Consider the following 13,679-nt stretch of genomic DNA (forward strand, 5'->3'; position numbering starts at 1 on the left):
TCATTTTGTTGCTATTCCACGGTACAGACGTTGCTGTTTGGATCTTGTTCAACAGGTTCTCAGACAGTTTCCGTTCCAACCCCCCCACCCCTCTGCTCTCCTGAAACCATTCAGTAAAAGTTCTCCAACTTAAGAACTGCGCTGGATAATTTGTTTAAAATGATCTTTTTGTTCACCCTCATACAGGGTAATAAAAAAATATCTAGGCCACGGCTTCATGAGCAGAGAGAGGTTGTACACTCAGAGGTGTTGAGTTTCAGATGCGTAATAGTAGCCAGTGTGTGTTTGGACCTCAGTCATGTGAACTGAAAAACTTGTTGAACTGAACGCTTTGAGATTTGTACAGTCATGTAAGACAGAAGACCCACACAGAGGGCTGGTCTCAGTATAAACTAAATCTCTGGTTTCTGTGTCAGTGTTGCATAAACAGCACATCTTTCTGTTACGTGGAGGTGCGTTTCATTCATCACTGCTTGAATTTCTTTGACATTTTAGTGTCTGTGTAGTTCCCTCCTCAGGAAAAAAAACAACAACAACAACCTACCACAGGTCTCTCTGATCCATACACAGAATGTGATTATCCTAATATTTGATTGGTTCACCTCTTTTTATTCATCTGCTTCAAATAATTTCACTTAATTGATGTGCATGTCTTGAACTGTCTGTCTCTTATGGACACTATAAAAGCAGTAAGGCCTGTCAAGCTTTCAGCGTGTTAGATGAAATCAAATCTCCTGATATGCTCTTTGCCTGCATTAGCCTGGTGCTGCTCCACATAATGTTGCCTGCAGCTGCTGGCCTGGTCGGGGAGAGAGAACCTTAACCTTGACCTTGTTTGGATACCATCAGCAGGCCCTCTCTCATTTGATTACGCTGTACAGAACTCATGTGTAGTTCACCGATAACCAGCTAAAAGTATTGTCACATTTACCTAGGCAGGGCACAGCAGTGTAGCATGGAAGCCACCTATGTCTGTGTAATGACTTCTGCTGCAAGCTGTTTGTTTTGAGTTTCAAAAACAAGCACACACAATGTTTCCTCACGGGGGTTAATTCTGGTGGAAAAGGGAGCGTTTAAGTTTCAAGTAAGAGCGTTTTGCGGCGAGCTGGTCACAAGATCGAGAGTGAGTGAGGGGTGTGTGTCCGAATGGTGCTTGTGTGAGGACTGCCTGTCATTTTTCTGTGCGTTTAATTTACGGGGTTTTGGAGGAGGAGGGGGTGGGGGGTGTTCATGTATGAATCATGAGACTGTCTCAGTGTTCGGTCAGGTGTGCGACGTGAATTATGTCCAAACCTCTGCCCGCGGGAGAGCTCAGCTGGAATTGGGACGCGCGCCTCGTTATTTATTGTCGTTTCCGAGATGCCGCCGTACAGGCCAAATGTACTGATTTATTTTTCTCTCACCGTTGAATCGGCTGAAACCCTCACGCGCCTCAGCAGTGTTTACGAATATCCGTGAACTGTCCCGTCCGTGTTCATTTCCAGTGGTCTCCCCTGTTGATGCATTCTTTACTTGTTTTAGATGGAGTTGAAAATGTGTGTACAGTCCGTAGGAAAGAGCACACACTTGGTTGTGCTGTCATTAGAGCAGCGCTATACTGTGTGAACCCTTCCATAGTTGCTCTCTTTGGGATTAAAGGGTATTCTCGTGGCAGGCTTTAGCAGTGTACCTGCACGATGACAGGTTAAAAACACAGAATAATTAGTTTGCTTTGGGCAGGTTGCCGTGACAACGGCTCTGCGGTTGTTTGCGCGAATGACATGTTAGGAATCAACCCACATCTGGCCCTGTCAATTAGTGACTCGTGATCTTTTCAAGATTCGCCATGTCGCTGCATTCGCGCCACTGTGTGTCGCATCATTCTCTGAGAATTATACGACAGAGAAATGCTACCAGCCACCTACGAGTTCTTCCTTAATATCAACCAGAGAGTCATAGTCAATAATAGTAATATCAATAATATTCATGCACATATATTTTATTATTATTATTATTATTATTATTATTATTATTTTTAAATGTGTCCTTTTGCTTGTGCTCCTGTAGGCAGGAGGTTTTGAAATGGAACGGATGGGGCTACAGTGATTCCCGATTCCTCTTGAATAAGAAGGGCCAAGCAGAGTTCACAGGCAAAAGGTGAGTTTCACTGTCTCTGACTTACAGCATTCTGTAAGAATCAGCAACGGAAATGTGAACGGAATGCGTTCATACAGGAAATTTAGGGTTTTTACGATTACAAAGCAGGAAGTGAAAAAGGTGACGACAGCTTTTTTTCCCCCCTCAAATGAAGGCCCGGGAACATTTCTTGGTCCGAATTCTTAAAGGCACTTTTAGTCTGAAATCTGCTAGTTAGTAATGTGACATCTGCAAACGTAACCTCTGTACACTGTCCAGTTTGGACTCTGAAAGGTTGAGTGTTACGCCACTGCCATCTAGTGGTTGGTATTTGTACTGCGTGCAGAATGCACCGACCGAACTTCAGAAGGTCAGAGGGAAGAACAAGTTTAAAAAGCCTTTGGTTCCAGAGCCCAAATGACCTACAGCAGCCTACAGGTCACATATGTTGGAAATACATTTCAACATTCTAGAAATGTTTTGAATACCTATCTCACCATAAAATATTTCAGCTATAAAATGACACATTAAGCAAACCAAAAAAAAAAGAAGAAAGAAATACTTTCACTTTCACTTGCAAATGTGATACAGTAATCTCTTTAGGGAAGCATGGTTTTTTTCTTTCCTCTGACACAACTCTGTTTTTATTCGCACTGACAATAAAACTGTTGTTGATGTCTCTTTTTTTCTGGGATTGTTCATTCTCACCCCTCTGCTTGCCTTTCTCATTAGAATACAGTCAGACCAACCCTGTCCTTATCATTTATAAATCTGACACAGAGCAGGGGAGAGAGAGCAGCTTAAGACAAGAATGCTGTGTTAGGTTTAGGCTGCAGTGCAGGGGTAAGATAATGATGTGTTAGGTTTAGGCTGTAGTGCAGGGGTAAGATACTGGACAGAGATTAGCAGTGATGACCAGTGCTCCCAGTTTATCACATAAATATACATAGTCACTCAGCTTGCCAGAGTACATCTGTAATGCAGCCACACGCGTCAGAATCTTCTCTTCTCTTCTCTTCTCTTCTCTTCTCTTCTCTTCTCTTCTCTTCTCTTCTCTTCTCTTCTCTTCTCTTCTCCCCCCTCCCACCCCCCCTCTCTCTCTCTCTGACAGAGGTCTTTTCATGAGGGGCTGAATTTGCTGCTCTGAAGGACAGTAGTAGTCAGGCTGGACAGTGCCATAGTGAATCAGTTGTGTATGAAGACAGGGACATCACAGATGTCTCCGTCATCAGGGCACTGCCAGGGTGGCCGATTTTCCCCCAATAGAGACTGAAGAGCTCTGTAAAATGACAACAGCAGGTCTTAAAACTGGCCCCGGATCAGATCCTGCACGGCTGAAAAAATGAGTGCAGGTTGTGACTGTATGCTTTCTGCCTCTGTCCTTTGTCCTCTCTCTGCCTCTCTGACTCTGATGATGATTATTCGCGTTGTGTCCGTGTCAGGTATCCACTGAGTGGTATGATCCTGCCCAGTTTAAAAAATTGGTTTGAAGGAACCTTTGGAGCCAGTGAGCAGCACAGATCTCCAGCTGTTGTAAGCCTGCCTCTCACACTCTCATCAGCTTTATGCAGTGGGAAATAAGTCTGTGTGCACCTGCGTGTGTATGCCTGTGTGTGTGTGTGTGTGCCTGTGTGTGTGTGTGTGTGCCTGTGTGTGTGTGTTTGCCTGCGTGTGCGTACGTGCGTGCGTGCGTGTGTTTGCATGTGTGTGCCTGCGTGCAGGTGCGTGTGTGCGCCTACGTGTGTGTGTGTGTGTGTGTGTGTGTGTGTGCATGTGCGTGCATGTGCCTGTGTGTGTGTGTGTGAGAGAGAGAGAGTAACACGCTGTTTTCTCTCTCTCAGCCTGTGCTGAATGCCAGTGCCGTGCCTGTGCCCAATCTGAACCAGGCCTTTATGGAAGAGCTCAAAGCCCTGGGCGTCACTCTCTCTCAGGAGCCGGACGACCGGGTCTTCCGCAGTCATGGTGAGGCCCCCTGGAGCCCAAGGACACGCCCCCTACAGCTCAAGGATAGACACTCCCCTCATTCTCCACTGCTCCACATGTCTTTGTGTAAAATAGATAAGAAGAAAAAGTCAATGCTTTATGTCTTTGGTTGTGCGTTGTTGATTCCGTGTGCGTGGGGACATGCGTGACTGGCGTGAACAAGCAGAAGCAGGTGTGCTGATGTGACAGTGAAATGATAAGCATTTGAATGCATGTGTGTGTGTGGTCTGTTTCTCACTCATAGTCCTTGTTCTGAGGCGTGAGCAGAAATGGGTCACTTATTGCCTGTGCTCTTCTCTGTTCCCTGTGCAGGGCATTGTCTACATGAAATCTTTGCTCTCCGAGAGGGTAGGATTGGAAAAGTCCCGGATTTGGTGGTATGGCCAAGTGAGTTTTTGTGTGTGTACGTGTATTTGTGTGTGTCTGTGTGTGTGTTTGTGTTTGTCTTTGTGTGTGTCCCTTCAGACTGGAATGATTTAAGGGGTTAATCTCAGCAGCACTGCATCAGTGGGTGGGGCTCATTAATATTCATGAGCGGGGCTTGATATGGGGTGTTGTGGGACAGTGTTTGACATCCAGCATTACCCAGCCTGCAGCAGTGCCAGCCCAGCCCAGCCATGAATGATAGCGTCAGGATTGGTTTGCCGCGCGGCTGTGAGTGGCACTGGTTTATCATGCAGATGACTGTGGACTGATGGCTCCCAAATGGGCAGCAAATCACAGCTCTTCTCATACTCTGCCCTCAGATTGGAGAATCTCCTTCTCTCTCTCTCTCTCTCTCTCTCTCTCTCTCTCCCCCTCTCTCTCTCCCCTCTCTCTCTTTTTTTTTTTTTTAATCTTCTCGTTACTTGAAAGGTGCACAAAATCACGCGCCTCAAAGCAACCACAGTGTGGTGAGACCAGCTCCTCCCCACAGGACAGCGTGGTCAGTTATTTTTGTATTCTTAGCGCCTTCCACAGCCAAATCCCGGCATGAGGCTCTGTATTGGTTGGAAGTGTGTGGAGCTGGCAGGGCTGCAGTGTGTTGGCTGTTCAGTACTCCACTGAGTCTCATTCACGTACGAGCCTATGAGATCTGTGTACTCCCCCACATATGCTCCATATGGCTGGAGTGGAAAAGATCCCATTGGTCAGTCAAAGGGCCGTGCTGTAATAGTCCCACCCACTGTGTTCCCAGAGGACCTGCCTCATTGGTGCTTTGTGCCTGTAGCTGAAGAGCCTCATGCAAATGAGCTCCCAGCGGGCTGGAGAAGCCTGCCCCAGCATCTGTTGAGCATGAGGATGGCAGTATACACTCACACTGATGCGTCAGTCAGCAGGACCAGCTACAGCTAACAATGCAGAGCCCCCCCCCCAGCTTACACAATCACGTCTCCTTTCATTAAAGAGCAAAAGTATTATTCTGTGTGAAATTATTATTATTATTGTTGTTGTTATTGTTATTGCTGAGCGAGGGCTGAATGGAAAAGATATGGTGTGACTTGACCGACATTGGCTCTGCCCACAGGTTGCCATGACGACGTGGTGAAGATTGTGGAGTTGGCGTGCAAGCACGATGTCTGTCTGATACCGTTCGGAGGTAAAGATTTCACACTGAGCGAATGTTAAGCTCTGTTTCAGTCTGTCAGCGTCAGTATTTTCATACAGCATGTGCAGACTGTCTTTATTCTGGGACTTGTCTGTAAATAAACCTAATCCACCTCTAATCAGGCCTCGCTGAGATCACTTTCCCTGTGCTGGGCTGGAGCGTCTGTGTATAGTGTACTCATATGACAGGGGAATTTACTGAGACTGAATCTGAAGGCCCTTGTATTCACTTTATACATAGATCATGTTCTTAGCCTCCATCCTGTTTGTAATGTAAATGTTGTGGGTTTTTCCGGTAATAACTGTGGAGTTTTGGGTGTTTAGGTTTCTGTGGGTTTTATAAGTGTGAAGTTAGGACAGGACTGACTAATCTGACTAATGGTTTCACTCTCGCTCTCACTCTTCCCATCTCTTTCGCTGTCTCCCTGAAGGAGGGACGAGTGTGTCCGGTGCTCTAGAGTGCCCCCCAGAGGAGACACGCTCCATTGTCTCCTTAGACACATCTCAAATGGTGAGAGCTCAGAACATTCCACTGTCCTGTAGCCACACACATCTCTCTCCTCACTACAAACCATGCCGCATGACGTCCTACCGTTCACACACAATCTGTGTGTGTGTGTGTGTGTGTGTGTGTGTGTGAGATATATATATATATATATATATGACATCATTTACCTAAATCGATGTGGTCTGAAGTGCAATGAGGTAATTTGGATTGTTGGTAAATTCAGAAGGTTTGCGAAGGTCAGAGGACTATGTGTGGAAAAACAGAATGCAGTAATGAAGGACAGATGTGAGATTGTGTGGTATGTGTGAAAAGGAAGAGGCAGTCCCCTCCTGAAGAGACTGGAAAGAAAGCCACGGAGGTTCCAGCATGCTCTTCCAGTCTCCATACTACAGCGAAGCCCTACCGCATTGCCGTTGCCATACAAGGCTATGGAACTGTGAAACTGGAACTCTCAGACCAGTGCTAATACTTTTTTAGAACACTAGAATGTGCAGATTCTAAACATTCTTTTGGTTCCTTTGTGACATCAGTACCTCCTACATCACTGTATTCCTCCCATCTGTAGCAGTGCCCCACCCAGCAGTGCATTAAACGTGTAGGGGAAGGAGGAACTGCTGGCCCTCTGGCTGTGCTGAGCCGTGCACTGATGTGAGGGGGTGGGCGGTGAATTGCATGCTGGGGGTTAGGACTGTTCTCTCTGTGCTAGCGAGAGCGGCATGGCTGTGTCTGGGGTCACAGGCCATGTGTGGAGCAGGCGGGAAGATGAAAGGCAAAACGTGATGTCATTGGGCAGTTTATCAGCCTCGGGGAAAGATTGATTGGCCCGGGGGCTTGTGGGGGAGCTCAAGCTGTGCTTCTCCATGCACACAGAAAGGGGGCGGGGCTGGAGTGGACATGAACTTTAAGAGCTTGTCTAATTGAGCCCCTATTGGACACCCTGTTCTCCTGTGCCAGAAACGCCACTTGCACAACCTGTACACTCAAGTCTTGCGTCATAAATGCTGTATGTTTCAGTATGAGGTGTGTGTGTGTGTGTGTGTGTGTGTGCACGTGCGCACGTGCGCACGTGCGCACACACACTCCAAGTCCTTTTTTTGCTCACCTTCTCAGCGTGTGTGTTGCTGTAAAACAGTGTGACCTTCACTTGGCTTTAGATGTTAACCCTGAACAACTGGCTTGAATCTGTGAGCTATAAGTCAGAGAGAGAGGTGCTTTTAGAGAGCAATGAAGTCACTCCGGGCCATTCACTGTCAGCATGACAGCGTTTTAGCTCAAATCTCCTCTCTTCCTCTCCTTAATGCACATCAGATGCCTCTCAACAGTGTGCCTGGTTTTCATTACAGCAAAAAAAAAATCCCAAAAAAACCCCAGGACCTCTGGCTTTGTAAGAATTTAAATTCGACATGATGTTAGCCATGAAATGCAGCAATCTCATGAGTTTTGGCTTTGTTCTCGCTTTCTCTCTTTCTCTCTCTCTCTCTCTCTCTCTCGCTCTCTGTCAGAACCGTATATTGTGGATTGATGAGAAGAACCTCATGGCCCATGTGGAATGTGGCATCATTGGACAGGACCTAGAGAAACAGGTAAGACCAGCAAAAGGCTCTGTGTTTGTGTGTGTGTATCCCTTTTCACCAGTTAACCATCAACAGAACCGGTCTTCAGTTTCAGTCTGGTAGCATTGCTCTCCTCCAAGACAAAGAGTAGCTGTGCTTGAGCGGGTTTTCAGGGTTTGAATCTGTAGAGACCTGGTTCCTGCAATAAAACGTGTGTCGAATTGGCCGGTCTGAACCCAAACTGAGCAAGATTAGGCCCCGTAGCTCCGAGAGAGACCCAGAGCTGGTCTCTTAGCAGATGGGACCATCAAACTAATGCAGAATAATGGAGAATGAGCTGGTGTTTGAATGTAGGGGAACGCGTGAGCAGCATGTCAACCCAGATTCAAACGCTCTGGTCTATAGGAAGGTCAGTGTCTCTGAGCAGATGGCAGTACATTCAAACAACCGTTTCTCGGGATTTGGGTAATAAAACCAAGCCTGTCCTTTTTTTTCTATCTTCTCTCTCTCTCTCCCTCCCTCTCTCTCTCTCTCTCTCTCTCTCATATAACCTGGAAGAGTGTGAAAGAGTGAACAGAATGGACGTTCTGTATATTTGGCCCTCAGTGAGACCAGGGACAGAAATGCTTCTAGAGAGTTCCGTTAACGTCATTTTATTCCCCTTTGGCCAGGAAAACGGCTCATATCATCTGAAAGGCTATGCTGATCATACTCAAGTCTAATAGTTTGGTTTGCAATGGAACATTTAGTTGTTGTTTGTTGTTGCACACTCCAGACTGAAGTGTTTACTTTATGACAAATACAATTTTGATTGAGCATTTTTGCACCTCTCTTTGTGTGTCCCTCTCCTCTCGCTGTGTGTGTGTGTGCCTGTGTGTGTGTGTGTGTGTGCATGTGTGTGTGTCTGCGTCTGCCTCTGTGTGTGTGTGTGTTCACATCCAGTTGAATGAGAGAGGTTACTGTGTAGGTCATGAACCAGACTCCATGGAGTTCAGTTCTCTGGGAGGATGGGTCGCCACCCGAGCCTCTGGCATCAAGAAGAACGGTTATGGAAACATTGAAGACCTGGTGAGAGTACATGCCTCATCTCCGCACGCACACACACACACACACATACACTCACACATACACACTCATACATACGCACACACTCACACACACACACACACACACAGAGGTGTGTGAGTTTCTTATTGTGTAATGTGTACACATATACACACTCACGTGCACACATACACGCACAAGGTCACGTCCCAGCTCTAAGAGTGTTCTGTGTGTAGGCTGAGTCTGTCACACCTGTCAGTTTATGATGGATGTTTTACTTGAGTTATAAAGACATATAAAGTCATTTGTGGGTTAATTTGTTGAAACTCTCCTGTCCCCGTGTCAAGCCATTAGCAACTAATTCTCTGAGTCTTTATGACCCAACACTTGGAGTCTTAACCAGATGACTCTCTGAGTCTTTACCAGCTGTCTCCCTGAGTCTGTGAGTGTGAATTGGTGTGTTCTGTGCTGTGTTCAGGTTGTCCATATTAGGATGGTGAGTCCGCGGGGTGTGATTGAGAAGGGCTGTCAGGGACCACGCATGTCCACGGGACCCGATATTCACCACTTCATCCTGGGCTCAGAGGGTAAGCCAGCGCTCCGGTCCACCCTGCCGGGGTTCTGCACCGTGTAGGGGTGTCACTGTTTGCTTTATTTGTCTGAGAATGTGTGAGTGTGTGTAACTGTGTCTAATAGGCAATGTTTTTAAGTGAATGTCAGAGAATCAGACGGACCCCAGCCTTATAACCTGTCACGGGGCAGCAGTGGATCCCTCCCTGTCCCTCTCCTCCCTAACCCCTGGTTCTGTGTGGTTCTGTCCTGTGTGAAATCTCATTGTGAAAACCCATCACGTGCCAGGCCTGCTCCATGGCAATCGACCACCTCTCCATCATAAGCAGGGCTGCCCAGGGAGCGGTTGGCACTGCCACTGGTGAACATCTGCTCTGCCCACTCTCACCGCCAGCCCAGCCAGTGCGCTCCAAAGCCCAGTCATTTCACCCCCCCCCCCCCCCCCCACATGCCCATTTATCCTCTGTCCAATACCAGTCATTTCAACCCCCCCCACCCATTTATCCTCTGTCCAATACCAGTCATTTCAACCCCCCCCCCCCCCCCGCCCATTTATCCTCTGTCCAATACCAGCTTTTTTTTTTGGTCAGAGCTTGTTACGACATCTGTGAACATACAGCCTAACTGGCCATTTCATTAGCTGTCATCCATGTGGGTTTTTTTTTAAACTGTGTCCTTCATACCTGTGCTTTTCACACCAGACTGTGTGTGTGTGTGTGTGTGTGTGTGTCTGTTCTTTTCAGACTGGGGTCTTTATGGCGGTCACAGCAGATATTCACTCTGTGTGTTTATGGTAAATCATGCGGAGAGATGATCCTTCCGTTGATTCAGCGTCTCCGGTGTGATGTTGTTAGAAAAGCGTTAGAAAAGCGTTAGAAAAGCGTTCGGGTTTGTGTCATTACGCTTACAGGGGTTTTCTGAAATGAAGAATGAAGAAATTCTTCCCTCACCTCTTAAGCGATCCTTTGAGACTTTCTCTGACAGACAGACTGCCAACGCTGTGCATCCGCTGTGCAGACCAGGGAGAGGACGGAGGAAAGAAAAGGTTCATTAAGATAGTCTGACCCGTGTGTGACGTCGGTCCGACCACGGGGTATGGGCTGAAGATTTCAGAATGAGTTTTGATAAATGGTTGGTGTTTGATTGTGGACTAAGGCGAATGCAGACATGTGGAGAAGGGCCCTGACTTCAAAGTCTCCATCCTCTTGATTTTGTTCCTTGACATTAGCCTGCAAAAGCGGTAGCTCCTGCTGTCTGAGCATTTACAAACATCCTTTAGATAAAAGGTTTACCCTGTTTAGTCATGCATGCACACTCTTTATCAGTCTGAAATGTCAGTGCGTTAACGGAGAAGAAACACAGACTCCCCTCAGGTCGAGCTTAGGATACCACAAACACACACACACACACACACACTTAGGAACGCCCCCGGGGGTGAAAGACAGGAAAACGCCTTGTGATTTAATGTGGAAGATCTCCGCCTGTCCAAGAGCAGGAGTTTCCCGTGGTTCAGAGTGATTCATCTGGTTTTGATGTGTTTTGGATTGGGATGAACGGGGCCTGGCTCTCCTGATTGGCTAGTGCGGAGATGTCTGCGATGATGCGCTGAACTGTTTGTGTGTTTGTAACCCGCGCTGAGGTTTGTCCCTTTGGTCTGTTTCACAGACAGAGACCGTGAGAGGAGTCTGTGTGCCACAGAAACGTTAACATAGCCCTAAACATAACCCTGACCACAAGAGCCCTCAGACCGAAGAATAAAAGTGTCTTATAGCATTTCACAGTGATACTAAGGTCAGTCAAAATAGAGCTGAATGTTTAAAAACTAGGTACAAAGTGTGTGTGTTTGTGTGGTAGAATGAGTAGCACGTAGAGATGAGTAAATAACTCATAGGAGACCATGTCTCGGCCTGATGTCCTGACTCTCCGGCGGTTAGTCTAGAGATGGTCTAATTTACAACAGTTTAACAGCTGTTTTGTTTGATAGAATGGAGGCTTTTGTAATGAAGTCGTGCAGTTTCAGCCTCTAAGAGAGACCTCCTCTCTCTCTCTCTCTCTCTCTCTCTCTCTCTCTCTCTCTCTCTCTCTGTGTGTGTGTGTGTGTGTGTGTGTGTGTGTGTGTGTGTGTGTGTGTGTGTGTGTGTGTGTGTGTGTGTGTGTTGGCAGCTTAGGGGATTGTGGGCGGCCTGTTGCTAGGTGCACAGAGGTCCCACCCCCCCAGGCTTTGGCCTAATTTGCATATCTCCCAGGGTACCACAGCCTGATATGTGCCTTGGGCAAAACCGTTACCCTGACAACACCAGCATGCCGTGCATGATAACTGAGCGAGTGTCGTTTGAGACTTGCTCCAGCCCCTCCCCTGTTCATTAACTGTGGGATATATCTCTGTTCCTCTTAATCTTCCCGACCTTGAGAAATCGGGTGGATGTAAAGCGTACTAGATGGTTCCAATCTGAGGGAACACTGACTGACTGGAACAATCAATGCTAATCAGTTTGTGTTTAAAGACCTTTCTTGGCCTGGATGATTTGTCTTTGTGTGTGTGTGTGTGTGTGTGAGAGAGTGTGTGTGTGAGAGAGAGAGAGAGAGTGTGTGTGCGAGAGGGAGAGAGAGAGAAAGCCAGCCCGCCCTGATGTCTTTTGTTTGGTGAACGCTAAGTGACACTACTAGTGTGGGCGTGAAAATCTTTGCAGAACTGCAGCTTCTGTATACTTTATCAGTATTCTAAGTCATGCATATTGCTGTTAAAATTGAGGTATTTGTCGCTAGTGATATGTTTGTTACAGCGTGTGCAAACGCAATACGCATGGGACGTAGTAGAGCTGATTACTGGTACAGTCACTAGAGGGCGGCATGGAGTGACATTAGCGTTACTGGAATCGACCATCCTGGGTTCTCTTCAGGTTAAGTCAGTGGTAACATTTTTGAAACGACATAAAAATGTGAAATCACGCTCACGTTACATGTTCATTTTCCTTGCACAGAGGCATTCAGCGGTTTGCATAAGTGCCTGGTTTGGTAATACTCCATCCAATCATCTAGACCTGCCAAAATATAGCCGATGAAAATGAGTTCAATACAGTTAGGTGGCCTGTGCCATTGTTTCGAAAATAGTATTTCAATAAAATAAAACAGCATTTAATTTATGAATTAAAATTCCACGGCAAATGAAAAATGATAGGGGTGCTTTCAGCAGTGTTTTTTGGTTTCTCTCGCATGAGAACGACATTAAAAATGTTTATTGCCGCGATACGTAAATTCTCGATGTAGACTGATATTGTCGCGAATTAATTATCGATCATAAAAGATTCATATTCTCATTAGAAAGGCATCTGGCTTTTTTATATAATGGGCCTGGCCGTAGTGAATGCTATTTCAATGTCTTGCAGTGAGAATAATGCGTCTATGGCAAACTAATTGGACAGGTGTTTTATAGAGGAGCTCATGACCATTCGCCGCGATTTTAATAAGATGAAACTATGATTAGAGCGACTAGCCTGTGTTAGTGTTTATGGAGCTGGTTTGGCCACAGTGTCTGTGGAAGGACGGGGCAGTAAACAGAATTCATCGGCGGTTTCGTGTTTTATTTGGGCCCATTTGTAGGTCATAATTTAGGAAGTCTTACTTACAGCCAGGTTGGCGTTTGAGTTGTCAGGGGTTTTTTTTCCCCTGCTGGAAGCAGATGTCGTTTAATCACAGGATTAGCATTGAGTTCCATTATTCAAACCCATACAATGTACAGGAAAGAGTGTGACAGCCGGGTGAAATATCGCTGTTAAACTCATAAGATTTTAGGCTACCTTAACGTGAGGTCTTTGTTTTTGCGTTTTTTACTCTTCAAAGATTAGATTGCCATTCAACTGGGGCCCCATTTTGGTGTTAAACAAAGTCTGTTTCATTCACCCAACATCTTTGAAGGACAGATTTATTCCATATCATTATGTTTGAGTTTATTACTAACCAGACTTTATTGTTTTGACATTACATGAGATTGATGCGTAAAGAATATCATTTCTGTCTGATCCATTGATCATTAGTTTATGAGGATTATGGAGTCTTCTACAATCCAATCAAGCCTGTATGTCTACCAAGAATTTTTAAAAATACCCCTGTATGAAATTAAAGGCACTTTTTAATGTATTACCGGGTGGTAGAAACAAAAGCCCAAGACCATGCACTAGGGTGGACGATATCTGCTTGTTCCTTGGCTCTTTTTTTAAAGGCTCCTCAGCAGGAATTTATTATGGGTCTGGTTTATTTTTTATTTTTTTCAATTTCCTACGCGCCCAGAGCAATCCACACCTCTGTACCTAAGGCTGGAA

At 46.1% G+C, this 13,679-nt stretch overlaps 1 protein-coding gene across 1 annotated transcript in view; it reads left to right on the forward strand.

Annotated features, from left to right (window-relative positions):
- The window catches only part of agps (alkylglycerone phosphate synthase), a 32,812-nt gene that overhangs the window by 1,821 nt on the left and 17,312 nt on the right, over positions 1-13,679 (forward strand). The window contains exons 2-10 of the mRNA XM_030786382.1: positions 2,047-2,136; positions 3,558-3,648; positions 3,957-4,077; positions 4,411-4,485; positions 5,606-5,677; positions 6,117-6,196; positions 7,696-7,776; positions 8,689-8,814; positions 9,269-9,377. Coding sequence (XP_030642242.1) covers positions 2,047-2,136; positions 3,558-3,648; positions 3,957-4,077; positions 4,411-4,485; positions 5,606-5,677; positions 6,117-6,196; positions 7,696-7,776; positions 8,689-8,814; positions 9,269-9,377 — 845 coding nt within the window. The remainder of the gene's footprint in view (positions 1-2,046; positions 2,137-3,557; positions 3,649-3,956; positions 4,078-4,410; positions 4,486-5,605; positions 5,678-6,116; positions 6,197-7,695; positions 7,777-8,688; positions 8,815-9,268; positions 9,378-13,679) is intronic.

Source organism: Chanos chanos, chromosome 10 (genome assembly GCF_902362185.1).
Source record: "Chanos chanos chromosome 10, fChaCha1.1, whole genome shotgun sequence".
Lineage (NCBI taxonomy): Eukaryota > Metazoa > Chordata > Actinopteri > Gonorynchiformes > Chanidae > Chanos > Chanos chanos.